General features: G+C 43.3%; 1 protein-coding gene across 1 annotated transcript in view; it reads left to right on the forward strand.

Annotated features, from left to right (window-relative positions):
• The first annotated feature begins 271 nt into the window (after positions 1-271).
• rgs9a (regulator of G protein signaling 9a) overlaps positions 272-27,636 on the forward strand; it is a 35,666-nt gene continuing 8,301 nt past the window's right edge. The window contains exons 1-13 of the mRNA XM_085455317.1: positions 272-416; positions 532-620; positions 796-892; positions 8,316-8,366; positions 8,983-9,089; positions 16,191-16,242; positions 17,227-17,285; positions 17,800-17,876; positions 18,103-18,184; positions 18,297-18,359; positions 21,368-21,397; positions 21,531-21,592; positions 26,562-26,675. Of these exons, the coding sequence (XP_085311443.1) occupies positions 272-416; positions 532-620; positions 796-892; positions 8,316-8,366; positions 8,983-9,089; positions 16,191-16,242; positions 17,227-17,285; positions 17,800-17,876; positions 18,103-18,184; positions 18,297-18,359; positions 21,368-21,397; positions 21,531-21,592; positions 26,562-26,675 (1,028 nt within the window). The remainder of the gene's footprint in view (positions 417-531; positions 621-795; positions 893-8,315; positions 8,367-8,982; positions 9,090-16,190; positions 16,243-17,226; positions 17,286-17,799; positions 17,877-18,102; positions 18,185-18,296; positions 18,360-21,367; positions 21,398-21,530; positions 21,593-26,561; positions 26,676-27,636) is intronic.

Raw genomic sequence — 27,636 nt, forward strand, 5'->3', positions numbered from 1 at the left:
GGGGATGAGGGGGACGACTCGTCCATCTTTGGGGGTGAGGTCTCTGAGGCTGCTAAACAACTCCCTGGCAGAGGCTCCTGTGGAGGGTGAGGTGCACCCCCTGAGTTCCTGAAGGCTCTGCATGTTGTATTGCTGTCTTGTTGACACACCTCTACAAGGTTGCATGGAGGTCAGGGGCAGTACCTTCCGTCCTGGTCATGGAACACTGGACCAGCTCTTTATCCTCTCGAGGATACTTGAGTGTGCATAGGAGTTTGCCCAACCAATCTAGATGTGCTTTGTGGACTTGAAGAAGGCATTTGACCGTGTTCGGGGTGTCATGTGTGAGGTGCTTCAGAAGTATGGGGTGTTGCCGGCAATAAGTCAGACCTGTTTCCGGTTGGTGATGGGCTCTGCCTTTGTCACCGATTCTGTTCGTAAGTTTTATGGACAGAATTTCTAGATGCAGCCAAGTAGCAGAAGGTTTCCTCTTGGTGGTCAGAAAATCTCATCTCTGGTTTTTGGATGATGTGGCTCTGTTGGCTTCATCAGGTGATGGCCCCCAGGTCGCACTGGAACAGTTCGCAGCTGAGTGTGAAGTGATGGGAATGAGGATCAACACCTCCAAATCTGAGGCCATGGTTCTCAGCTGGAAAAAGGTGGAGTGCCCACTCCGTGTCAGGGTTCCTGACACGGAGTGGGCACTCCTGCCCCAAGTGGGAGAGTTTAAGTATCTCGACGACAGTGACAGCCTCCAAAGGCTGTGTCTCGTTTGTCCTCTTTATATTAATCTTTTTCATTCACCTCTGTTTTCAGCTGGAGTCGATTTTGCTAGAAATGCAGGACACAAAAAGTGGAGTTAAAGGTACAGAGCAGAAGCTCAATATCACTACCATCCCACATGTCATTGCTGGTGAGTGTGACACACACACACACACACACACACACACACACACACACACACACACACACACACACACACACACACACAATAGAAATAAAACTGAATGAAATTAAACTCAAACATTTCTAGCATTTTTAACTGGTACATGATGCAGGAGGTAGAGCAGGTCATCAACTAATCAGAAGGTTGGTGGATCAAACCCTGGCCTCTCAGAGTGCTTAGAGTAGAGTAGAGTAGAGCACTATATAAAAACCAGTCAAGACTATTTTGTATGACTTTTGACATATATTTTTTGAATACCTGCATTCATGCATTTATTTCTTTTACTTCTGGACTGGATCAGCATTCCCCAAAATCTTCCTGAAAGCCTTCTGTTGATCCAAAAATACCAGAGTAAAGATTGAGATTTATATATTTTGCAAGCATATGTTAATAATCACTGTATGTGTTATAATGTCCATGCAAAGTTTGGCTCTGATTTTCCCATTAGTTGAGGAGATGATGGGGTAGGTTACATACATTATACTAAGGTAACTGCATGTCATTGACCTTTCTACTCTTGCCCATAGTTTATCTTTTGTCCTGTTCATTGGGTTGTTGCTTTTTGTTGTGTTTTTTTTGTGTCCCGTTTGGATCTTTAGCCATCAGAATTGTTGTCTTAAGGCCAAGAAAGATGCCAAGCGGATTTATTTTACCAAGTGGATCATCATGGCCTTGCCATATTGGTCCATTTGATTGACCTTTATTATAATTATGTATTTATTTTATTTTCAGTTGCAACAAACGGGACAGACATGACTGGGGGATAGGACAGGGAGAAAGAATAAAAGAAAGAGAGGGAGAGAAAGAAAACCAAAGGGGAGAAGAGACGGTGAGAAGGGGGGAAGAGAGAAAACAAACAAACAAAACACCTGGATCACCTGTATGGAGAAAAAAAACAGAAGAGACAGCAAACAACAAAAGAGCAACATAATAAAAAAACAGCACCATCACAATAAACTAGCTAGCAGTAGATAACAGTAGATGCTAAATAATAAACGATATTGTGCAGCATGCAAGATAGACAGCGCACAATGTGCTTTGAGGCAGCAGCCAAGAAAGCTGTAGTCCGCGTCTGTGAATACCCGTGTGTACACCTGTGTGCACACCTGTGTTGATCAGCATGCTTGTATTCCAAAGGTTTCTCCATGTAACGATCTGCTAGGGAGTGTGGGGAGCCACAGCCCCGTCCCCCAGGGTATGAAGCAGGTATGGAGGAGATCCAGGCCCCAGAGTACAAGGACCTGAGGAGGACCACCAAACGGGGGGGGGGGGGGGGGAACCGTGCCACCCTCCTGGGAAGAGCTGAGTAGAGCCCCAAAGGAGAGGTCGCCCCGCAGCTACGGAGCAGAGGCCAGAGGGGGTTGCAGTGGCGTGCCCGCGGGCTCTGCCGGCAGCCAGCTGTGCTAGAGAGGACCGAGCTTCAGGCCCAGAGGTCTGAGGGCATCCCATCCCCCGGAAGGAGCCCAGCCGGGCCACAGGCGCCAATCGGCCACCAGGAGTGAGCCGGTACATACATGAGCGCCCAGCCCCAGACGACAAGGACCACCAACACACCAACGTCTGAGGGCATCAGCCACCGGCAGGGAGTGTGGTGAGGGGAGATAGGCCTCCGTACTTTAGAGGGCCTGAGATGTTCCCAGAGAGGTTGAGTCTAAGACCCAACCTGACATATAGACACAGACGAACAGGCACACGTGGACACAGACGTGCATTCCCACCCCATATGCACAACCAAATACTCGGCACTCACCCGACATGTAGACAGACACAAATAGACACTGCACAGACAGTCGCACTCCCCAAACATACTCTATATCCCAGGTCCAGGTACCCCCGCCCCCAGAGGGGCAAGCCGCACCTAGACCCAGGAGATGTAACCCTTCTCTCTGGGGTGGAGGCAAGCGGACCACCTCCTTATCTGCAGTAGCAGGGAGGCCCCGCATCCCAGACCCCAGTCTGACAGCCAGCACCTCCTCCCAGCCCCCCAGCCCTGACGGCTAACAGAACCGGGGTGAGTGAAGACCTCAAACCTCCCTACGCCCGCTCATATGTCGTGTTGCTGTGTGCTGTTCTAAAGTGCATTTAAAACTCAGGAGAGCATGGTACTAGCTTACTCTCAGAGAGCAGCACGGCTCTTCCCGAAAACCCTCAGTGTCTAAATGCATTTAAAATTGAGGGTAGGGCACCAGCGCCAGAGGTGGGTTGGAGTACACCGACCATCCTCTGGATGCTGTAAAACGTGCCCACCCCCAAGGCCCTATATGTATGTGTTATGTGAGAGTGTGAGTAATGTGAATGTCTAGGTTGCAGAATAAAATTGAGGCACAGGCGGCCAGAAGGGGACAGAGGGGGAGTGCCTCCCCTGCACCCTGGTGACATACCTGCACCGCAAGCCCTGTGTGGGTGGGTGGGTGTGGTGGAGCGGGAATAGGGAGGCAGCTGAGGATGGGGAGGGAAGAAAGGGAGGGGCAAGCGGCCCCTCCCTGGGGCCAGCTCCCCCGCTGACCCCAGTAGGCACCCCCACACTCTGGAACCCACCAGGGCAAGGGGGCCCAGGCCCATCCGGACCGGGGCCCGCAGCAGCAGCACCGCCCAGCCCCACAGCCCACCCGACTCCACCCCAGAGAAAACTGCACCCACCCCATCATCCAATCATCTCCCAAACTACACAAGACAATAGACACCCAGGTTGAGTTCATTCTCCACCTCTCCTATATCTCTCCCCCACCTGCAGAGTGGGCTCCTGTAGTGAGGAGACCACCTGCAAAGATATAACAACCTCCCCACCAGTTAGAGAGCCCCCTAGTTGGGCCAATGCACCAGAGGTCCCCTGCATTGGGGCTGAGCCCCCCTGCACCCACCCGCCCACTGCTCCGGCGACACAACAGCCAGGACCCAAGCCCCCAAGGCCCGGCCAGCACCCCAGACCGGGGGGCGGAGCACCCCCAGACCCCCAAGCCTCCACGCCTGTCCCGGACCCTCCCAGGGGCAGCCAGGCTACCAGGCCAGTAACCAACGTCCGCCAGCACAGACCCTCCCCCATCTCCGCTGTACGCAGCCACAAGGAAAACACCATCCAAGAGCCCCAGAGCCCCTAACCAGGTCATGGCCACATCCCCCAGGTTAGTCCCTCTAGGGAAACGTCCCTAGGGACTCCCCAGACACCCTAAGGCCGTCCCTACCCCCATATCAACCACAATAGCGAAGGCAGGACCAAACCATGACCCCCCACTAGGTGATGAAGCCGATCAAAGGAGCCCAAAGGGATTGATCAAATGTGATGGCAGAGGTTGTATCAAGACTAATGTGATCTATTAGATGGTTTTTATATTGGTTAGAATTAAGATTATTTTTATTTTTCCAGTTAATGAGGACCATTTTCTTGGCAATGCATAGGGCCGTAAAAACAACGTGGGCTGTGTTTATTTCTGCAGTGACCTCATCCAAGTTGCCCAGCAAGCACACTAAAGGGGAGGCTGGAATGTTACATTTCAGACCATTTGATAAGTCTTCACATATCTCACGCCAGAATTTCTGAACTGGTGGACAGAACCAAAGAGCGTGGATGTAATTGTCCGGTGTATTTGCTGTGCAGTGTGAGCAGTTGTTGGAAGGCGTATAGCCCATCTTGAACATCCTATGACCACTATAGTGCACTCTGTGTAATATTTTGTATTGTATTAATTGCAAACTGGGATTTCTGATCCATTGAAAGGTTTTTAAGCATATCTGAGACCAAAGGATTGGGTCTAAGTTGATTGATAAATCTTGGGTTGTTTTTGTGTGGTCGGTCTGAGCTCGTTGTCTTCACCTTACAGTGCACCTTGAACTAACTGTTACTGTGAACTGGTGCTATGTATAAAAAACAACCAAGTGAATAAAAACATATAATTCTGTAAATGGCATTAAATAAATGTTTCAAATTGATTTAAAATACCACAAACTGATACAGAACAATAAAGTTTTAAGTAGAAAAAGAACAAATAATTCTCATAGTTTTGGTTTTTTCACTAAAGCCTACCTGTTATTTCTGAAGCTAAATGCTCCTGTTTATTGAACCTTCATACTTTGTCCTGTCCGATGTGCTAGACCACAAGGTGACAGTGCGTTTACCTCTCAGGTATTTAATCTGTACAGCCTCACTGGATTATTTAAAGCTTTGCTGCCTAAACTGCTCGGCTAGTAGCTAAATAAAGCAGCCATTATTGGATGATATCTGTGCAGTGCTCTAAGAACCAAAGTGACTTTTTAATCTGGACTAAGGCCTGGAAGGGAAATTTGAGCAGCCATCCATTTGACCCAAGTATTCTGCCAGCACTTACAGTACATAAATGATGTGTTAGAACCAGAGGTATTCCATCAGGAGGGTGTAGGTGTTGGTAGCTGTAGCTGGCTGCTGCCCACATAGCAGCAGCAGCAGCAGCAGCCCGCTGTGTGGGCCCGGATCCAGCCCACACACTGTGCTTACACATGGCCCACATACCGCACAGAATGACGGCCTTTTGGTGGCCCACACATGGGCCAGCACAAGGCCAGCTGCTGGCCCTGTGCTGGCCCAGAACAGTTTCAGCTCTGGCCCCAGATGTCAGCCTGATGTGAACCTTAATCAAGCCATGTAATAACAACATGTAGAGCAAAAGTAACATGACGAAACTCTGCTCAGACAGTGAATGGACTGATTCTTCTATAGCACTTTTCTACTCTCCCAGATTACTCAAAGTGCTCTATACAAAATGCCACATTCACCCAACCACACACTTTATCTAAACTGAGTGCTTCCTAACTTTATTCATAGTCTTGACTTGCAGACTGGAGGAGCCAGGGATCAAACCACTAACCTTCCGATCAGTAGGTGACCTGCTCTGCCTCCTGAGCTACAGCCACCCGGTGGTAAACATGAGTAAACCCTCACTAGGTTTTGGATAAAGTGTACACTCACAAACCTGTCAAACCTGCATTTGAAACATTGATTACCATAGCTGTATTGCCAGACCTGGCCCACATCTGGTTGACATACCCTGCCATGCCAGAAGTCATGGCAGGGTATGTCATGTCTGCTATGTGGGTATTGCAGCATAACTAAGGGAGGATTCAGGGTCACCTGGTCCAGCCCTAACTATATGCTTTAGCAAAAAGGAAAGTTTGAAGCCTAATCTTAAAAGTAGAGATAGTGTCTGTCTCCTGAATCCAAACTGGAACAATGAATAAAAGTCAGCCTGGTAAAGATAAGCAGAAGCTGCTTGTTGTGAGGCAGCAGTGCTAACCACCGTGCTTCCCGCTGTGTAATCTATTACTGTAAATGTTATTAAGAAATGATCAGACTAAAGAAGGGTTTCAGAGTTTACTGTTACATGTTCTGTTTTTATGTGATGATGTGTTGAGCAGGCTCACTGATAGTTTGAGAAATGCCTGATTCTTGTCTCATACTAGATGAAATGCACGGCTGTCATTTCCAGCACCTGCATGCATGTTAAAATGACCTACTATGATTATTGTATCTGATAGAGATGGCACGATACCACTTTTTTATGTCCGATACCGATATCATAAATTTGGATATCTGCCGATACCGATATGAATCCGATATAGTGTTTTTAATCAACAAAACTGTTTTTTAAAATATCTTGCTGCATTTTGCAAGTCTGCAAGTTCATACTCAAGTTTAAAACAACAACTACACTAAAGCTATTCTGTTATACCTGTATACAAAAAAAATATTTCATAGTTCAGCAATACTGATCAATCTAATAAACTTAAACCTACACCATCCTCCCTATTCTGGTATTTTAAAGAGTACTTAGCATAAATATTAAGCAACCTAACTAATAGGGTTCCAACTCCCAGCAACAACAAAAATAAATAAATAAAAAATAGGGAACCACCCCTCACGCTCCACCTCATGATGCTTAATCGACGTAATCAACCTTAATTTGATGCAGTGTGAAAAAAATGCACAGAAATCAATTATTTTTCAAGAAATATTAAATAGATTCAACATCTTTCTTCAACAAAATTGCAGACTGCACAGATGGTACCTTCCCAAAGGAAAAAGTACTATAGCTTACTAGGGTATATATATTAGACTTAATAGTCACTATATACAGTAATTGACTTCTATTCATTTTACATCAAATTAAAACTTTGGGTGTCAGATAATTATTTATTAAAAGCTCGACATTTTAAATGAGAATAAGAAAGAAAAGTATGTCTTTGTGCCCCCTTTTCCCTGTTAATGCCCTATCGGCCCCCCTGGCTAAACTTTGCTAGATCCGCCCCTGCACAGTTACCAGCCGTCAGCTGTAGAAAAAGATCCTCGAGTAGAAATTAATATTAAATAAATTGTAACAACAGCTGATCAAGCTTAAACGTGCTGCTGTTGTTCAGCCGCTGGTTTCCTCTTTCTGGCGCAAAGTGGGCCAAAAACAAAGAGAGACTCACGACAGAAAAGCCGATCAGCTGATCATTTAAGCAGTTTCACGATTGAAGTAGCAGCCGGAGAGCGAGAGGCAGTCGCTCGTTAAGCTTAACGTGGGAATGCTTTACAAACATTCAGAGATGGACTTACACACTTGCTTTACTTCTCTCGGGATAACTTTGTCGGAGATGAAATGCCGGGTTGCTAGCGAAGCTCCACATGCTATCCAGACCACCGACAGGTCCCGCATGCCACAGCCGCTCTATCACGTGATGCATACTGCTCCGACATGCTAACGTTCTGAGGTGAGTTACGGCGTGTTGCAAGTTTTGTGAGGTGCTTTCGTGATATTTAATGGATCGGATTACATTTTTTATTTTTCTCCGATATCCGATCCAGTAATTTAGGTCAGTATCGGACCGATACCGATACGTAATATCGGATCGGTCCATCTCTAGTATCTGAGCCTATATAAGGCTGTGTGCCAGGTTCTCAAATAAAATAAAACTGTATCTGGTGGTTGGTATGACTCGGGGTGATGATTCATTTAAACTAACATACTAATCATGCCGTAACCATGTCTGTGTAAGACATTATTAAAGGAATGTAACCTAATGTTTATAGTCCACATTTAACACTTTGGAACAGCTGAGCTATTTGGTTCTTTCTTTGTGAATTTCTATTCTTAAGTTGTTTCTATCTTCTGGTTTTTGCTGATAAAGCAAGAATCATGTCAGCATCTGCTTCTTTCTGAACAGGATTTCCAAATGAACCTCCAGTGTACTCGTGTTTCTGGCTTTCATTAAAATTATTTGGGATGAAATTATTTTCTTTTTGCTCTTTTTGATTTTGAACCCATTCTTTCAAAGGATTTAATTTTGGTTTCCACTGACCAACAAATGACACAACATAAACACAAAGACGTGTGATTTAAATGTTCTTGATTCTGATCAGTATATCTGTGTCTCCACACAGGTAATGACACAATTGCTTGGATTAGCAACAAAATGAAGACCACTACAGAAGGTACGATCAAAGCTCTTTTTCCAAATGTACTGCAGCCCTGCACTTCGACACATTAAATCATTGCACACACCATTTACCAGAGTTACTATAGTTTTATTTCTTTTTGCCTTTTTGCTTTTACTTCAGTGTAGTTTCACTTAGTTTCCATTGTGAGTTTGCTCATTTCAAGTTAGTTTTTATTTTCTGAAATGTTTTCTTTCAGCCAGTTTTAGTGTTTATCAATTATTAATGTATGGATTTGGAAAAATCAGTACAAGTTTGTTTGTTTGTTTAAAAAAAAAAAAACTAACTAAAGAACTTTTTGAAAGCAGCGGACAAACAAAGTGGAGTTGGCATTTCCTTCCTGTGTTTGCGTGGGTTCCCTCTGGGTGCTGGGCTTCCTCCCACAGTTCAGACATGCAGTTAGTGGGGTTAGGTTAATTGGTAACTCACCCATAGGTGTGAATGTGAGTGTGAACGGTGTCTGTGTGTTAGCCCCGCGACAGACTGTCACCCTGCCTCTCGCCCTATAATAGCTGGGATATTACCTCTGTATTATGAGTTTATATTTAACAGAACACCAGCCAAATGTTGTTTGAACTGGTTTTATTTTCTTTCTTTCCTGCCTTTGTTCCAGAGGCTCAGGCCTTTGGCACCATGTTGGTAGCTTATGGTTACATCTACCCGCTGCAGAACCATAAGAAGCTGGTCATGTGCAACGACAGCAGCCTGTACCGTTTCCAGGTAAATGTTTGCTTCACCTTTGCTACATGTGATAAGAGTCCGAGTCACACTGTCCCATCGTAGGTAAAGCATGTGAAGGAGTTTATATGGAATTTGTCAGAAGTTACACGTGAGAAAAAAACATAATCTGAGCAAATCATTTCATTCTGTGGGTGCAGGTATTTAATAGCAATGACATTCGTTGTGCATAAATTCAACAACCTGTGAGCGTAGAACTCAGACGCAGTCCTGCTGACGCGTCTGTGCGCACACAGGTTGGAAAGGGGGATCAGTCAATCAACAAATGAATTAAATAAATACATCATTAAATAATGAATTAAATGTTTTATAAATTAATTAAATAAACACAAAAATAATTAATTAAAAGCCCATTTGTTTAATTTTTGGTTTAATGACTTAATTAAGTATTTAATTAATCATTTAATGATGTATTAATTGAATCCATGCTGGCACTCCTGGCCCTGCAGCTGTGTTCATAAATGTATTTTATCTGTCAGCCGATCGAGTCAAAATCATTGCTTTGGTCTGGTTGCTGTTCTTTTTTTTTTTTTTTTTTTTTTTTTTTTTTTTTTTAAATGACATCAGAAACAGCAGTATGCGACATTACGTGATGGCAGAGCTTCAGTTCATCCTTTGTCATTTTTTTTTTTTTTTTTTTTTTAATAAATAGGACAGGGGGAATGAATGAGAGAGAGAGGGGGAGAGAAAGAAAGAAAACCCAAGGGGAGAAGAGACGGTGAGAAGGGGGGGAAGAGAGACAAAAAAAACAAAACAAAAAAAAAACAAAAAAAAAACAAAAAACTCCTGGGTCACCTGTATGGAGAAAAAAACAAACAAACAAACAAACAAACAAACAGAGGAGACAGCAAACAACAAAGAGCAACATAATAATAGAGAAAACAAAGCACCATCACAATAAACTAGCTAGTCATAGATATCAGTATTTACTAAGTAATAAACGATATTGTGCAGCACGCAAGATAGACAGCGCACAGTGTGCTTTGAGGCAGCAGCCAAGAAAGCTTTAGTCCGCGTCTGTGAATACCCATGTGTGCATACCTGTGTGGATCAGCATGCTTGCATTCCAAAGGTTTCTCCATGTAATGATCTGCTAGGGAGTGTGGGGGGGCCACAGCCCCGTCCTCCAGGGTGTGAAGCGGGTATGGAGGAGATCAAAACTCCAGACATCCAGAGGCCCCCAGAACACAAGAGACCATGGAAGACCAACAGAGGGGCAGCCGCGCCACTGTTCCAGTAAGAGCTGAGGAGAGTCCCAGATGAGGGCTCACTCAGCAGCCGCGGAGCAGAAGCCAGGGGGGGTTGCAGTGACGCGCCCGTGAGCTCCGCCGGCCCCCAGCTGCGCCTGAGTGACCGAGCCCCAGGCCGAGAGGCCGGGGGCACCCCACCTCCAAAGGGGCCCGAGCGAGCCCCAGGCCCCAGGCCCCGACAAGCGGCCGCCAAGGAGTGAGCCGGTGTGTACCCGGACGCCCACCCCCAGACACAAAGAACCACCAACACACCGACACCTGAGGGAGTCCGCCACCGGCAGGGGAAGTGGTGGTGGGTGGAGATAGGCCTCCAAACCTTGGAGGGCCTGAGATGTCCCCAGAGAGGTGGCGCCTGACACCCAACCTGACATATAGACACAGACATACAGGCACACACAGATACAAACATCCATTCCCACCCTCATGCTCTCATATGCACTTACTCCACACTCAACCAACGTGGAGACAGACATAAAGAGACGCTGTACACACGATCACACTCCCCAAGCGTACTCTACAAACCGGGTCTAGGTACCCTTGCCCCTGGAGGGGGAACTGCACCCAGACCCAGGTGGTGTTACCCTTTTCCCTGCGGTGGGGAGAGGCAGACCACCCCGACTCCGCAGCAGCAGGGAGGCCCCACACCCCAGACCGCAGTCGGACGGCCAACTCCTCCTCCTAGCCCTCCCGCTCCAGCAGGCCGCAGAGAATGGGGGTGGGAGAAGACTCCAAACCTCCCTCCACCCGCTCATTGTAGTGTTGATGCATATGTGTTCTAAGGTGCAATTAAAACCCAGGAGGGCATGGAGCTACCTGCCAAGGAGCAGCAGGTAAGCGCATAGTCCCTCCTGCTAGCCCTCAATGTCTACGTGTATTTAAAATTGAGAGGTGGGCAACGACGTCGGGGGTGAGGTATACACCCTGATGGTGATTTGGACTCCGTGATTGTGCCCACCCCCAAGATCCTATATGTATGTGTAATGAGAGTGTGAATAATGTGAATGTCTAAGTTGTGGGATAAAATTGAGGCAGAGGCAGCCAGAAGGGGACGGGGGGGGGGGGGGGGGTAGCCTCCTCTGCACCCTGGTGACATACCCCCACTCCAAGGCCCTGCATGTGTGGGTGGTTGTGGAGGAGCGGGAAGAGGGAGGCAGCTGGAGATGGGGAGGGAAGGAAGGGAGGGGCAGGTAACCCCTCCCTGGGGCCAGCTCCCCCGCTGACCCCAGTAGGCACTCCCACCCTCCGCGACCCGCCAGGGAAGGGGGGCCCAGGCCCATCAGACCGGGGCCCAGTGCAGTAGCGCCCCCCGGCTCCACAGAGCCCTGGACAGTCCACCCAACCCCACCACAGAGAAAACTGCACCCACCCCACCAACCACACATCTTCCAGACTACATAAGACGGTAAACGCCCAGGCTGAGATCTTCCTCCACCTCTCCTGTATCTCCCCCCTCCTGCAGAGAGTTCCTGAGAGAAGAAAGCTCCTGCCAGATGTGACCATCCCCCCCACCAGTTGAAGAGCCCCCCAGGCGGCTCGATGCACCGGCGGCACCCTGCTCCAGGGCCGGGCCCCCATGGTTGCTGTTCTTGTAATGGTACCAACACAGCCTACACACAATCGTTTGGACATGTGTGGACCCAAACGATGCCTAACCTTTTGAAACACCCTGTTTGTCTGTCACCCATACACTGTCAACATGTTTTAGCCAAGAATGTCCTGGCTTAATCTTCAAATATATGTGGATGGAGCGCAGAGTGAAGGCAAAGGACCAACAAGTGCTCAGCATCTCTGAACTCCTTCCAGACTGTTGGAAACCATTTCAGGAGACGACCTCATGAAGCTCATGGAGACGCCGAGAGAGCAAAGCAAAGAATCTGAAATATCAAACTTGTTTGGAGTTATTTCCCACGTTTTTGTTCACTACATATTTCCACGTGTTCATTCATAGTTTTGATGGCTTCAGTGAGAATCTACAATATAATAAATAAATAAATAAATAGTCGTGAAAATAAAGAAAAAACAAACCTTTGATTGGTAGTGTATGTAAAATAGTTTGCAGTCAACATGAATAATGCTGGGTCCATGGCTGCAGTATATTACTGATGCTCATCAAGCCAACACAAAGACTTTGAGGCTGCTATTTTAACCATTTTCTGGAGAATTGATCGGTCAACAGGCAATGATTTCATGCCTGTTAATCTCTAATCTGGATCCTGTAACCTGCTCCAGAGTAGGTTAGGTTTGCAGCGTAAGTTACCATGGCAATGTACTTTGGCAAGAAGGGTTCAGGGTTCTCACGGTGGTGATACAGAACCCAGGGTTAACCTCGACGTTTCCTGGATAAGTAAACTCGTGCTTCATAGTACAGGCCTCAGACTAACTGGACAGGAAACTTTGAAAGATGTGCTAGCACTCACGCACGCTCTGCATGATTATAACCATACACACAAACAACATAACAGGTGGAACCACTTCCTTGACTGATATCAGCTACTGCATGAAAACGTGATTCATGGTGCCGCACGTCCTTCAGCAAAGGGAAACTGAAAATACCCATATAGATCCTCCAATCAGAGTACAGATTTGTATGATGAGCAAGATGTTGAATCATCTGGAATCCCTTGATGTCTTCATGCCTTCAGATTTTGCCTTGTTTAGACCTGAGGGGGGACTTGGATGAGGGGTTGTCCTCTGGCTCCTCCAAGGAAACTGTTTTTCAGCCTGATACCAGGCAGAAAACGTTCCCTCTGAGCCTGGAGGAAAAGGATAGAAACACACACACTACTAGTCAAGAGTTTTAGAACACCCCAATTTTCCAGTTTGTTATTGAAAGTTATGCAGTTTAATGTCTCTTTGCATTCTTAAATGAAAGTGTAGTACAAATAAAGAGTTAAAAAAGATGGAATCAGTTTATAGACCAAAATGTATTTTAAACTTTGATTCATCAAAGTCGCACCTTTGGCAGATATACCAGCTGAACACAGCCGTGTCATTCTTTCTGCAATAGAAATCTTCTCCCATATCTGGAGCAGAAGTTCCCATAAATGTGGACCTTCTGGTTGCTTTGCTTTCACTCTTCTGTCCAGTTCAAACCAGCTCGTTGGGTTTAAGTCTGGAGACTGTTGGTTGGTAATTTTTTATTTCAACATGTGAACAATATACAGGTACCTTTATAAAAGAAAATAAGAAAGAAAAAAAAACTTTACAAAATACATACAAAAAAACGTTCTGATTAATTTACATGTTGAAAGGGAAGAAGTAAACACTTATTTAATCCCACCCCTTTGCCATAAATCATCAGTTAATATTTAATCAGCTTCATTACTGGTATCATTTGTAATAAAAATAGTGAACAGATTTCTGATATACTATAAACTATAATATCACATCATGAGTTTGTTTGTTTTTAAATAGAGACATTCACTTAATTTAAATATTTTCCTTTTCTTTATAGTTGGAGAAGATCATATTTTTATAACTCTTTTTGAACAGTTTTATGTTTGGACGTTGCTTTAATTCCATATTCAGGCTGTTCCACAGTTTCACTCCATGAACAGAAACACAAAAGCTTTTTCTTGTAGTACGGACCTTCATTGTTTTGAAGTTATAAAAACCCCTTAAATTATAACTTCTTTCTTTCAAAACAAACATACTCTGAATATTTCCTGGCAGTTCTTTATTTTTTGCTTTGAATAGAATTTGTGCTGTTTGGAATTTCACTATATCGACTGTAAAAATAGTGAGTTTGTATGTTCCTGTAACCTGCAGTGTGGATGATTCGAATTGCTTTTTCTTTTGAAGAGTAAAACGTGAATGTAATGTGGTTTTATAGTTATTGCCCCAGACCTCTGCACAATAGCTTAAGTATGGTGAAACCAGTGAACAGTAGAGAATATGAAGTGATGTTCAGTCGAATACCTGTTTTGCCTTGTTTAGTACTGCAATGCTTCGTGATACTTTGGAATGAATATATCTTACGTGAGCTCTCCAGTTAAGTTTTTCATCTATTATTACCCCCAGAAATTTATTTTCACTGACTCTTTCAATATCAACACCATTTATTTGAATCTTTGCATTTGTATTTAAACTACTATTTCCAAATAACATAAGTTTAGATTTATTCAAATTTAATGATAATTTGTTTTTATCAAGCCAGAACTTCACTTTACTTATTTCATTAGTCATATCCTCCAATAAATTCTGCAGATCATCACCAGAGCAGAAGATGTTTGTCTGGTCAGCAAAGAGAACCACTTTTAATGCTTTGGACACTTTACAGATGTCGTTAATGTTGAAGACTTTTGGACCCAAAACTGACCCACAAGCAATGTGCATACATAAGGAGCAACCATCATTTAATTTCACAAACTGCTTCCTGTCACCTAAATAACTTCGGACCCAATCTAAAGCGACCCCTCTGACACCATAATGTTCCAGTTTTCTTATTAATATATCAGGATCTATAGAGTGAAATGCCTTTGTCAAGTCTCTGAATAACCCAGCCACATGTTGCTTTTTGTCTGTGGAGTTTGTGATGTACTCTATTGAATCTAATAGTGCCGATGATGTTGATCTGCTTGATCTGAATCCGTACTGACTCTCGGTGAGTAGTTTATGTTTATCTATAAATTTTTCCAGTCAGTTTTTAAACAGTTTTTCAAGAACTTTTGAGAATTGAGGTAGTAAAGAGACTGTGCTGGACACTCCATGTTTTCAAGCTCACCATCTTGTTCTTTTTTCCTGAGGTAGTTCTGGCATAGCTTGGATTTATGTTTTGGATGAACCCTTGACCAACTAGACACATACCAGAGGGTCCTGCATGGTGCTGCAGGATGCTGTGGTAGCTGTTTTGGTTCAGGGAGCCTCTCACTCTGTACAAGTCACCGACCCTGGATCCAGCAAACAGCCTCAGACCATCACACTTCCCCCTCCATGTTTGATAGTTGATGCCACACACTGTGGAACCGTCCTTTCACCTACTTGACGGCAAAGATCCTGCATGAGTTCAAATGTTGATCCATGAGTCCATAATACCTTCTTCCAGTCTTCAGCAGTCCAATGGTGGTGTTTCATGGCCCAGCCAGGCCTCTTTGTCCTATTCTGAAGTCTGGCTTTCTTGCTGCAACTCATCCTGTCAAACCTGCAGCTTGAAGTTTTCTCTTCACAGCTGAAACTGAGACTATTAAGCTGCTTGAAGCTGATGTCCTGTGAGCCACCATCACACAAGCTGCTAACTCTCAGAAACTTGTCCTCTGGTTCACTCGTGTCTTTGGGTCTGCAGACCTCTTCCTGTCACAGTTTGTTTCTGAGCCTTTGATGGTGAAGGAAACTGGACTCACTGACACCTTGACTGACTGTCAAGGTGTTGACTGATTCTCGTTATGAGTTTTTGTTTTTAAGTCCTGAAATGTTTCATCCTTTTCTACAACAGACTGATGGGACAGAGACTTGCCTCCAGCATTAAAGTAAACCACAGTTGGTTTTTCAGCAGACACGTGTGTGATGACTTCACGTGCTCATCCATCCTGAGTTCTACACACATTGTTGTGCGACTGAGAATAAACTCCTGTGAAATGAAATGATTTGCTTGCACTATGTTTTTATGACATAAAATAATTCTGTGCTGACCATGTCTGTGTGTGTGGGCTGTTTTATGTTGGCAAACGATTCATTAAACCAAAGCAAAGAGTGTGGGTACAGGTAAAGGTCAGGGAAGGACATGAGCTTTCTTTAGACTGTTTGCTGTAATTTAGTTGTTTCAGTAATGTCCAGAAACATTTTAAATAAACATTGAAAGCAGACATATAACTGGTTTCATTTTCAATGTTTTCAGACTCCTTACTTCTGGCCAACACAGAAATGGGTCCCAGACGACTCTGATTATGGTGGGTATCCTGTGATATGAACTTACCTGCACTTTGTTTCTACAGGAACCTGCAGGCGGTGTCATACCTCAGTCACCATATATTAAACATGTACAGTGGGATGCAAAGATTTGGGCAGCCTTGTTAATAGTCATTATTTTCCTGTATAAATCGATGGTTGTTACAATAAAAAATGTCAGTTAAATATATCATATAGGAGACACACACAGAGTGATATTTGAGAAGTGAAATTAAGTTTATTGGATTTACAGAAAGTGTGCAACAATAAATAAATTCAGAGAACGACTGGTAGGAGTATTAATGGATACAACTCACTTAAACTAACAATAAAACTTGACTGTCTGTTTGTAGGTAAATATATTTAAGTTGAATTAATTGACAAAAGTTTTGTATTTAAATTTCTTCCCCCACAAAGATAAGTAAAAACGTTCTCGCCTGATCTTCTCAGAAACAAAGCCTGATCTTTTTCAAAGAAAAAGCCTCCCACGATGCACTCGGCAAACAGCGTTAATATTTTCAGCGTTAAACATTTCCTCAAATAAGAAGTGGAACACCTGAGAGCTGGTCCACAAAGGCAGCCCAGGAGAAACAAGCCTGTGTTGAGTCAGTGTGCCAACATCATGTCAGAGCTGTGCTGCAGCGGTCGCACAGTGGTTGTCTGCAGCATGGAAACACTGGGCTAATTTTATGACATCGTAGGATCGAATCATTTGAAATCATTCATGTGAGTTAAAGCTGCTAATGAACCACTTTGCTTCCATACCTTTAATATAGCAACAGTATGAAGCAGTAACCTGGAGGACATAGAAACAACTATGAAATTAACGGGATTTCTATTAAACAAACACATTTAAACCAGTAAATTATAAAGAAAATAATGTTGTTCATAGAAAGACTGGTTTTGTTTATTGTAGCTAATAATCTGATGAATAAAATTTACTTTTTGTGTTTTGACTGTGTTTTTATTTGGTTTTGTGGTTTTAGCCATTTACCTGGCAAAGCGGAACATCCGGAAGAAGGGCGTGTTGGAACCATATGAACAGGTAGACAATGTGTCTGCTTCTAGATGTGTAATGAGTAGCACAGTCATTATTCCATTATTGACTGGAATACATTAAGTCTACTGGTCTTCAACTCAATAAGGCTTCTCAGATTTAAGCTGGGAGATTTAAGTTGAGGGCTGATGTCACAGAATGATACTGACACAAACCAACAGTGCAATTTTGGATCTTCTTGTTTCACTGTTTTTCTATTTGAAGCAGCAGGAATGAAATGGTGATGAAGTATTCATTCACAAGACATTTAACTTTTCAAACGTCACTGGCCCCATAGCTTCTGCCTCGGTTGTGCCACAGTGGCTCCTTTTACTCTGTGGGCCCTCTTTCTGTCTTTTTGATGCTCCTCTTCACCTTTCTGTTTCTCTGGCGTCTCACCGATCAGAGGCTCTTTCATCTCCTGGTTATAACAAGAATGCAGTCAGCACGTGCTGATTAAACTCTTAAACTAAAAGGGATTTTCACCTTGCTGCTCCATGCTGTGTGTTTGTGTTTCAAACAGGCACATTACAATCACCTCCATGAATGGCTGAACCACAAATGGGATTTCATTGTGATGCAAGCAGCTGAACAGTATAAGTAAGTGACACTATCACAGCTCGTAATGTATAATGCCCGCTGCCACCACAGATGCTGGTTTTTGAGACTATTTCTTAAAGTGCAGTTTGCTGCAGCGTGGTCACTAATGTACAGTGATTGGTCCTGATGCTGTGACGGGTCTTGTAGGCACTTCTGTTGTTTGGTTTTAGGTTTTCACAGATGATTTCCTCTTAATACCCCACTTACCTGCTTGTACATGTGTCAGGGCTGGCAAAGAGAGGAAGAAGCCAGATCGCGTGGTGTTTGACTGCCAGGAGAGGGCGTACTGGATGGTGAACAGGCCTCCGGTCAGTCTTTCAAACTCTGTGCTGTCTACATGTTTTAATCTCATTTATAATCATGATCTGTAATTGTATTATTTAGACTGTATCTATCTTGAATGATGTTCTGTGTGTCCAGCGTTGTGCTCACAGTGCCATGGACTGTGGTCCAGAGAGGCTCATTGACCCAAACACAGATGAGGTGAAAGGTCAGTAAACATAGAAACCCACAAACAGGTGTGGAGCAACGACAGTGTTACATGATTACATGAACTTAAAATCCTTTTTCTGGAGATGCAGTCTAACCTTATGAAGCACTGTATGAGTGAAAAATGGTTTGTAAATGCCATTTAAATACCATGATACTGTAAATACTCTAAATACTGTAAATACTCTAAATACTGTAAATACCCATTTAAATACCATGATACTGTAAATACTCTAAATACTGTAAATACCCATTTAAATACCATGATACTGTAAATACTCTAAATACTGTAAATACCCATTTAAATACCATGATACTGTAAATACTCTAAATACTGTAAATACCATTTAAATACCATGATACTGTAAATACTCTAAATACTGTAAATGCCATTTAAATACCATGATACTGTAAATACTGTAAATACTGTAAATACCCATTTAAATACCATGATACTGTAAATACTCTAAATACTGTAAATACCATTTAAATACCATGATACTGTAAATACTCTAAATACTGTAAATACCCATTTAAATACCATGATACTGTAAATACTCTAAATACTGTAAATACCATTTAAATACCATGATACTGTAAATACTCTAAATACTGTAAATACCATTTAAATACCATGATACTGTAAATACTGTAAATACTGTAAATACCCATTTAAATACCATGATACTGTAAATACTGTAAATACTGTAAATACCCATTTAAATACCATGATACTGTAAATACTGTAAATACTGTAAATACCCATTTAAATACCATGATACTGTAAATACTCTAAATACTGTAAATACCATTTAAATACCATGATACTGTAAATACTCTAAATACTGTAAATACCATTTAAATACCATGATACTGTAAATACTGTAAATACCCATTTAAATACCATGATACTGTAAATACTGTAAATACTGTAAATACCCATTTAAATACCATGATACTGTAAATACTCTAAATACTGTAAATACCATTTAAATACCATGATACTGTAAATACTCTAAATACTGTAAATACCATTTAAATACCATGATACTGTAAATACTCTAAATACTGTAAATACCATTTAAATACCATGATACTGTAAATACTCTAAATACTGTAAATACCATTTAAATACCATGATACTGTAAATACTCTAAATACTGTAAATACCCATTTAAATACCATGATACTGTAAATACTCTAAATACTGTAAATACCATTTAAATACCATGATACTGTAAATACTCTAAATACTGTAAATACCATTTAAATACCATGATACTGTAAATACTCTAAATACTGTAAATACCATTTAAATACCATGATACTGTAAATACTGTAAATACCCATTTAAATACCATGATACTGTAAATACTCTAAATACTGTAAATACCCATTTAAATACCATGATACTGTAAATACTCTAAATACTGTAAATACCATTTAAATACCATGATACTGTAAATACTGTAAATATTGTAAATGCCATTTAAATACCATGATACTGTAAATACTGTAAATACTGTAAATACCCATTTAAATACCATGATACTGTAAATACTCTAAATACTGTAAATACCCATTTCCACATCAGTTTTCAGATTTTAATTATATTTCCAAATTTACAAAAAGCTACATGTTTCTGTTTACATGTTTACATTGGTAATTTTGTGATGGCAGTAGAGCTTCAGTTGGAGTTTTGATTGGATGCTCAACCTTCTATATCTGTATTTATTTTAAATATTAAAGGAAATACTGTATTTTACAGGATGAAGATATTCAGAACACTTATTTATTGCATTTCCCTTTCTTCTGTTTTCCTCTAACACAGATCTCTTTTCTCACATGAACATGAAAGAGTAATGCAGAAAGGTTTATGTGTGTCTGCACAGTGGGGTGAAAAAGTTTTCACAGGGTCATTTCTGGGGTGGATTTACTGCCACGCTCATTCCTAGAAAGGCTGGTAACTGTCGAGAAAGTTCTCCACCTGTGGAGACATAATCTTTATGTCTTTTTTGCATGTTTGTCACACTTCAATGAGTCAGATCATCAAACAAATCTGAATATTAAACAAAGACACGAGCAAACACAAAGTGCAGTTTTGTTCTCAGAGAGAAAATGAACACAGATCCAGAATTTAGTAAATGAAGAACACAAGAGTACTTCACAGAAGTCCAAACAAGGCTTCATAGTAGTGAAACCTTGTAATGGACAGAAGCAGGAGGGTAACGAGACAACTACAAAAAAGAGACCAATAAACCGATGGATCAAACTCCGTGGTGATGAAGAAAAGACACATGCAAACCAGAAATAACTTTGCTTAAGTAGCCAGACTTTATATCCCCACTGTGTGACATTATAGTGTTGTGGTGTGGTAAGTGGTCATTGTACTAATGAGCAAAACCAAATTGGCTGCCCTGCAGCACACTGGCGACCTGTCCAGGCTGTACTCTGCCTTTCATCCCATGGCAGCTGGGATGGGCTCCAGCACTCCAGAGGACCTGAATTAGATACATGGAATAAAATGGATGGATGGAAATGGGCTATCTGCTGAACCTTGAGGATGGTTTGATGGTACAGGGTTCCACTGTTACCTCACACCATGCGGGTTCTGGTATCAAACCTCCAAATTTGCTGGGCATCAATTTGGCCAACGGCATGTTTGATGAAATAATGAGTCTGAATTGTTAATAGGTGTGAATGTTAGAGTTTGTGGTTGTCTGTCTCTGTCTTAGAAAACTTATTCAATTCTAGCATTGGGGAAAAGCACTGATATTGATATTTGGCTGCAATTTTCAAAAAGCTTTGCAAAGTTAAGTAATCATTTACCCCAGAGGAACCATTTCTGCTTCAGCAGACCTGAGCTGTAGATCTAGACCCCTAGCATCAAAACGTCTTTCTGTATTTAATCATACTTGTTAAGCTTATCACATAACGAGTACTACTGCACCAAAAAAAATGCTTCCATGAAAACTTTTCATTTTATAATTCTTTTCTTTCAGAAAACCACTTTTGATATCTATAGACGCAAGGTAAGTCTTTGAGTTGCTACTGAAAAATTAAAAGTATGCATGCATAAATACACAGCTTTAGCTGTACATAGGTACAAAGGTACTTTGGAAATGGAAATAATCCAAATAACAATTCTGTGTGTGTTTTTTCTAGAACATGTTCTATCAACAAGCTATCATGAGGTCCAAGGTCAAATCTAGCGTCTCCCTGGGAGCGTAAGTTTCTTTCTGGTACCAAGACACAGATTAACCCTGCAGATGCCCCGCCCCTCCCTGAGCCTGGTTCTGCTGGAGGTTTCTTCCTGTTAAAAGGGAGTTTTTCCTTCCCACTGTCACCAAAGTGCTTGCTCATAGGGGTCATCTGATTGTTGGGGCCAGGCCTGGCCCTGGAGGGTGCCCGAGTGCGAGCGTCTGGTGGCTGGGCCTTAGTCCATGTGGCCCGGCCGGGCACGGCCGTAAAAAGGAGGCACCGTAGGGGTCGGTTGCATTGTGAGCAGGGCAACAGCCAGGAGTGGAGGTCCTGGCGGACCGATCCCCGGCTACCAAGACTGGCAATTGGGACATGGAATGTCACCTGTCTCGTGGGGAAGGAACCTGAGTTAGTGCATGAGGTTGAGAGGTACCAGCTAGATATAGTATAGATATAGGCTCACCTCAATGCACGGCTTGAGCTCTGAACCCAGTCTCCTGGAGAGGGGCTGGACTCTGGAGTTGCCCCTGGCTCCGGAGCTCCACCTGGGGTCTCTGTTTTCCTACTGGGAGATGTCAATACTCACATGGGCAATGACAGCGAGACCTGGAGGGGCGTGATTGGGAGGGACAGCCTCCCGGATCTGAACCCGAGTAGTGCTTTGTTACTGGACTTTTGTGCAAACCACAGTTTGGCCATAACGAACACCATGTTCGAACATAAGAGTTTCGATAAGTGAACGTGGCACCAGGATGATCTAGGCCGCAGGTCAATGATCAATTTTGTAATCGAATCACCAGAACTAAGGCCATATGTTCTGGACACTCGGGTACAGAGAGGGGCTGAGCTGTCAACTGATCACCACCTGGTGGTGAGTTGGATAAGGTGGCGGGGGAGGATGTTGGACAGACGTGGCATGCCTAAACACATAATGAGGGTGCGCTGGGAATGCCGCGCAGAGCAGTGATGTGCGATACCACTGATTTGCTTTCCGATCCGATACCAAGTAAACTTCAAGGTGGTATCGGCGATACTGATCCAATACCGATACTTTGTACAAAAACTTTTTTTTAACTGTATCTTTTATTGTATCTCAAATTATAGATTCATAATGATTACAGGACTTCAGATTACTTGTTCTTATCACTTAATAATGCAGAATTATCATACAGAAAACTGAAGTTGTGTGCCATTTGAGCATGTTGCCTGCCTGCAGCACTAAAGGACTCCTCGAGAGATGTCTGTCTCGCCCTGGCAGCACCTGTCCCTCTCCTCGTCTTCAGTTCACCTCAACATACGCTCATCATATTCTGTGATATGATTTACTCTGAGGTGTTTGACGAGGTTAATGGTGTTGCCAGAACACCTCAGTTTCTTGCCACATGTATCACAAACCGCATCTTGGCTGTTTGTGGAGGTAAAATACGTCCACACATTACTCCATTTACACTCAGCCATTGTTGTGAGTGCGCATGACAAGGGGCTGCAACACATTCATAGAGCTGTATTTCACACATGACTATTAAAGGCAGAAGAGGAAGTAGTTCCTTCCAATGTAGACAATCCAAATGATATTGTTTCTTTCCACTGTGTTCCTGTTAATGATAACCTACAAATTTACCCTACATTACTAAAATATCGATATTTTAATATGAGAATCGATTCTAGAACATGAATGATTGGTATCGAAGGAATCGATATTTCAGTATCGATCCGCACATCACTAGCGCAGAGGCCCCAGTCTGCACTGGAACAGTTGGTGGTTGCACTTCTATAGATCCACCAAAGGGAGCTGCAGGGGTCTGATGCTATGCTATGTGATATTCAGTTATCACATAACTATAATTTGTACTTGGAACATGCAATACTGGCCATATATAGTTGGACTGACCTCAACACACAGCTTGAGGAATGATTATCAGGAGATATTCCACCCTCAGTGATAGATGTGACCCATCAGTTCACTGTCTACACACAGTGTTGGGGAGTAATAGAATACATGAACGTATTTAAAATACAAAATATGAGTAACTGTATTGAATTACAGTTACCGTTTTAAAAGGTGGTATTCAGAATACAGTTTCTTTGTTGAAATAAAGCGATTACCCGTGATGTGTCTGTGAGCGAGGGAGGGAGAAAAAGGAAAAGTACGAGCTGTCTCCGAGCAGAAACGGGAGCTGGAAGCATGTAAATATAATAATAACCACTGCAGCCAAACAGAGAGCCTGACGAGCCCAGCTGTAAGTAAGCTGTTAAGACTCGACTGTACGCTGTGTTCCTGTTTTCCTCTGAAACAATAAGTCCCGTTGCAGCAGCCTTTCAACGCCTCTCTCTGTCTCTCGCTAGCAAAGTTGACCCAGACAACAAAGTAAAGCTAGTTTTCAGCTACAAGCCCGACACGAACCCGACGTATCAGCCAGAGGTCCCTTTACTACGGTTTGGAACCGCTGACCTGTTTTATATACGCGCTGAATAGTTTTCTATACAAGATCGCTGCAAAAAGTGCAGCCTTACCTAATGTCCACCTACTGTTACTCATTTATATGAAGATTTTAACATCTAGCTGGTGTTGGTGTGGAGAGTAACCTTCAGTAATAAATGACACAGCAATAGTACATTCATGTAGTTATAAAAACCATGATAATATATTAAGTAATCCAAAGTATTCAGAATACGTTACTCTCATTGAGTAATGTAATGGAATCTGTAGTGGAATACATTTTAAAAGTAACCTTCCCAACACTGGATACACATTGGGTTTTGTCCCAGTGGCCAAGAAAGCTTCCAGGTACCAAGCAGTTTTTAGCGACATAGGGCCCTGTTCTTAGCTTGCTGGTAGTGTCAGCTGCCCCCTGCCTCTAGTTCTCTGGGGCTCTTGCCCTTTGGACATGAGGGCTCCATCTGGGGCTTTCTCCTTCTGCTTAGGTGGGCATGCAGTTGTCATTAGAATATGTGGCCTTGGGACTTCTCTTCGGTTGCTATGGATGGCCTGGGTCTCCTGGGCCTTTCTCTCTCTCTCATACACACGCACACACACACACACGCACACACACACACGCACGCACACACACACACACACACACACACACGCACACACACACACGCACACACACACACACACACGCACGCACACGCACACACACACACACACACGCACGCACACGCACACACACGCACACACACACACGCACGCACACGCACACACACACACACACACACGCACGCACACACACACACACACACAGACGGGGCGTGGCCTTTGGATTGGGAACTGTGGTGGTAGTTGGTGCTTTTTAAGAAGGAGTGCCGGAGGTGTCTTCCAGCTTATACTTCGTTTGGAAGGTGTGCGGCCAGGATACTGGAGAGCAGATCTCACCCTTTAGTTTAACCTCAGGATCAGGAGGAACAACATGGCTTATGTCCTGGTTGTGGACCAGTGGAACAGATCTTTGTCCTTTTGAGGATATTTAGGATATGGTGTATGAGGTTTGTCCAACCAGTCTACAACTGTTTTGTGATGTGACTGACTGTGGCCCCTTTTCTGTAAGAGGTGTGTTGGGAGCATGGGTTATCAGGCCCATTATTAAAGGGTGTTGGGGTCCCTGCACCATAGTGAGACCTTGTTTATCTAGTTTACCCTAGTTTAAGGCTCTAGGCAGTAACAGAATGAGATTATATCAGATATAGTTTCAAATCAATATTCTAAGCAGGCATCTGCTTTGATGCTAATTGAAAGAACAGGTTCAAAGATTTATTATTAACAACTAACAGAAATTAAATACATCATTTCCCCTAAAAATTATGGCACATTATTGGTTTACAGGTATTAAAAATACAGTAAACTCAAATTAACAGTGTATGGTGTGTTTGACAGTACAAATATGTTAAAGTACAAACATAAAACAATGCACTGTCATCATTTTATTGCCCAGCACTACATACAAGTGCTGGAAATGCACTTCCTGCAGAGAGTTCCTGGGCTCTCCATCAGAGATGTGGAGACAAGCTTGGTCATACAGTACAGCAGGGGTCCAGGGTTGTTAAAGGAGTCAGTTGAGGCATCTGTTTGGAACGCCACCCAGGTGCCTCCTAGGTGAAGGGTTTCCAACTTCCAACTTTCTCTGTGTGCCCTCCTGCAGAAACAGAGGAGATTCAGTCTCCTCAGGGTGCTTTATGTTGTAATGTAACCCTACAATAATACGACAGAGAAACCCCAACCATCATATGACCCCCCATGAGAGAGGTCTGGGTTCTTCTGCCTGGACTGCTGCCCCTTAGACCCTCACTAAGATCAGCTGTGGACACTACATGGATGCACGGAGACTCGACACCACTATGAGACATTTGAAAAATCATTAGAAGGAACAGTTGCAAAAGTCCAAGATACAACTGGGAAATTCAGGTCGATACCATGTAGCGCACTTTGCAGAGAAACACGAGTTCAAATGTCAAAACTGCAGCTTTGCCATACTGCATCTAACACTTATAACAATTACTTCTCCTAATAAAAACAATACTTGTAGGTAACTTTGTGTAATATTTTGAGTGAAATGAGGAGAAATAAAGACAGAAACCAGAAGGAGTATTTCAGTCACAGTTTGGAGGGTCCCAGTGGTGAGCCTTACCAGCTCCTTTCCATTCTGTCTGTGTGGCTTTTCTCAGGATAAGGGAGAGGGGGTGTGGCTTGTTTCTAATCAGCACGGCTGGAAAACAGCTGGTCCCAGTGAGCCACTGCTCTAAAAAAGCCCTCATAGCTCAGTGACTGTGTCACTCGCTTTTTTAAACACCTTTTTGTTTTTTCAGTACTAAAAACTCTGAGAAATCTCTTCACTCGAGTTCTCACCCACAGCACTAAGAGTACTATCATCATTAGTTAAAATACAGTATATTTAAATGAACATATATATGCATCTCCTTTTGTCGCGGCTGTGCTGCCTGGTTTTGACATCCTCAACTAGAAAATAAATGAAGCTAATAACAGTTCTGTCTCTGCAGGCTGGTCAAATACATCACAACCTACAAAAATCATGACCCGTTCCTGGCTTCCTGTCTACCCAGCAACCCGTGGCAAACAGACCATGATGCATACTGGACTCTCAACATGAGAAGGTGAAAAACAAAACAACAGTGTACCAACTTCAGCAGCAGCACCGATGAGTCTTTGCAGTCTAACATTTTAAGTGTGTTTATTTGGAAAGTCGTTTAAAATAAATTAATGAATTATAAAAAGTCCCTCGTACCCAAGTATGCAGTCAGCTGGGGAATAAAATGGGAGGGGCACTCAGTTTGTGTTGTTTCCCGTGTTTATTAAAAGTTTCTGTACATGAAAGATGGATAAAGGTCTAAGCCTTTGAAACATGAGTGATGAAACATGTTCCACCTTTGTGACCCTGATGTGAAGAGTGAAACATCCTGATATGTCCAAACTATTGTTTTACACACACTGTAAACGTGTGTTTTAATGCTGCTGGAGCAGCAGTGGGGACAAACAGACACAGAGACATGGCAGACATGACACAGGGACAAAAACAGTGCGATGAACACAGGACTACAAATGAGACAGGCACAGAGAGACGAGACAGGCAAAGAGAGACGAGACAGCACAGAGAGATGAGACAGGCAAAGAGAGACGAGACAGCACACAGAGATGAGACGGGCAAAGAGAGATGAGACAGCACAGAGAGACGAGACAGCACAGAGAGACGAGACAGCACAGAGAGACGAGACGGGCAAAGAGAGACGAGACGGGCAAAGAGAGACGAGACGGGCAAAGAGAGACGAGACAGCACAGAGAGACGAGACAGGCACAGAGAGACGAGACAGCACAGAGAGACGAGACAGCACAGAGAGACGAGACAGCACAGAGAGATGAGACAGGCAAAGAGAGACGAGACAGCACACAGAGATGAGACGGGCAAAGAGAGATGAGACAGCACAGAGAGACGAGACAGCACAGAGAGACGAGACAGCACAGAGAGACGAGACAGCACAGAGAGACGAGACGGGCAAAGAGAGACGAGACAGCGCAGAGAGACGAGACAGCACAGAGAGACGAGACGGGCAAAGAGAG

Source organism: Copadichromis virginalis, linkage group LG4 (assembly GCF_057382275.1).
Source record: "Copadichromis virginalis isolate Kocher_CV1m ecotype Utaka linkage group LG4, C_Virginalis_male_GT1.1, whole genome shotgun sequence".
Taxonomy (NCBI): domain Eukaryota; kingdom Metazoa; phylum Chordata; class Actinopteri; order Cichliformes; family Cichlidae; genus Copadichromis; species Copadichromis virginalis.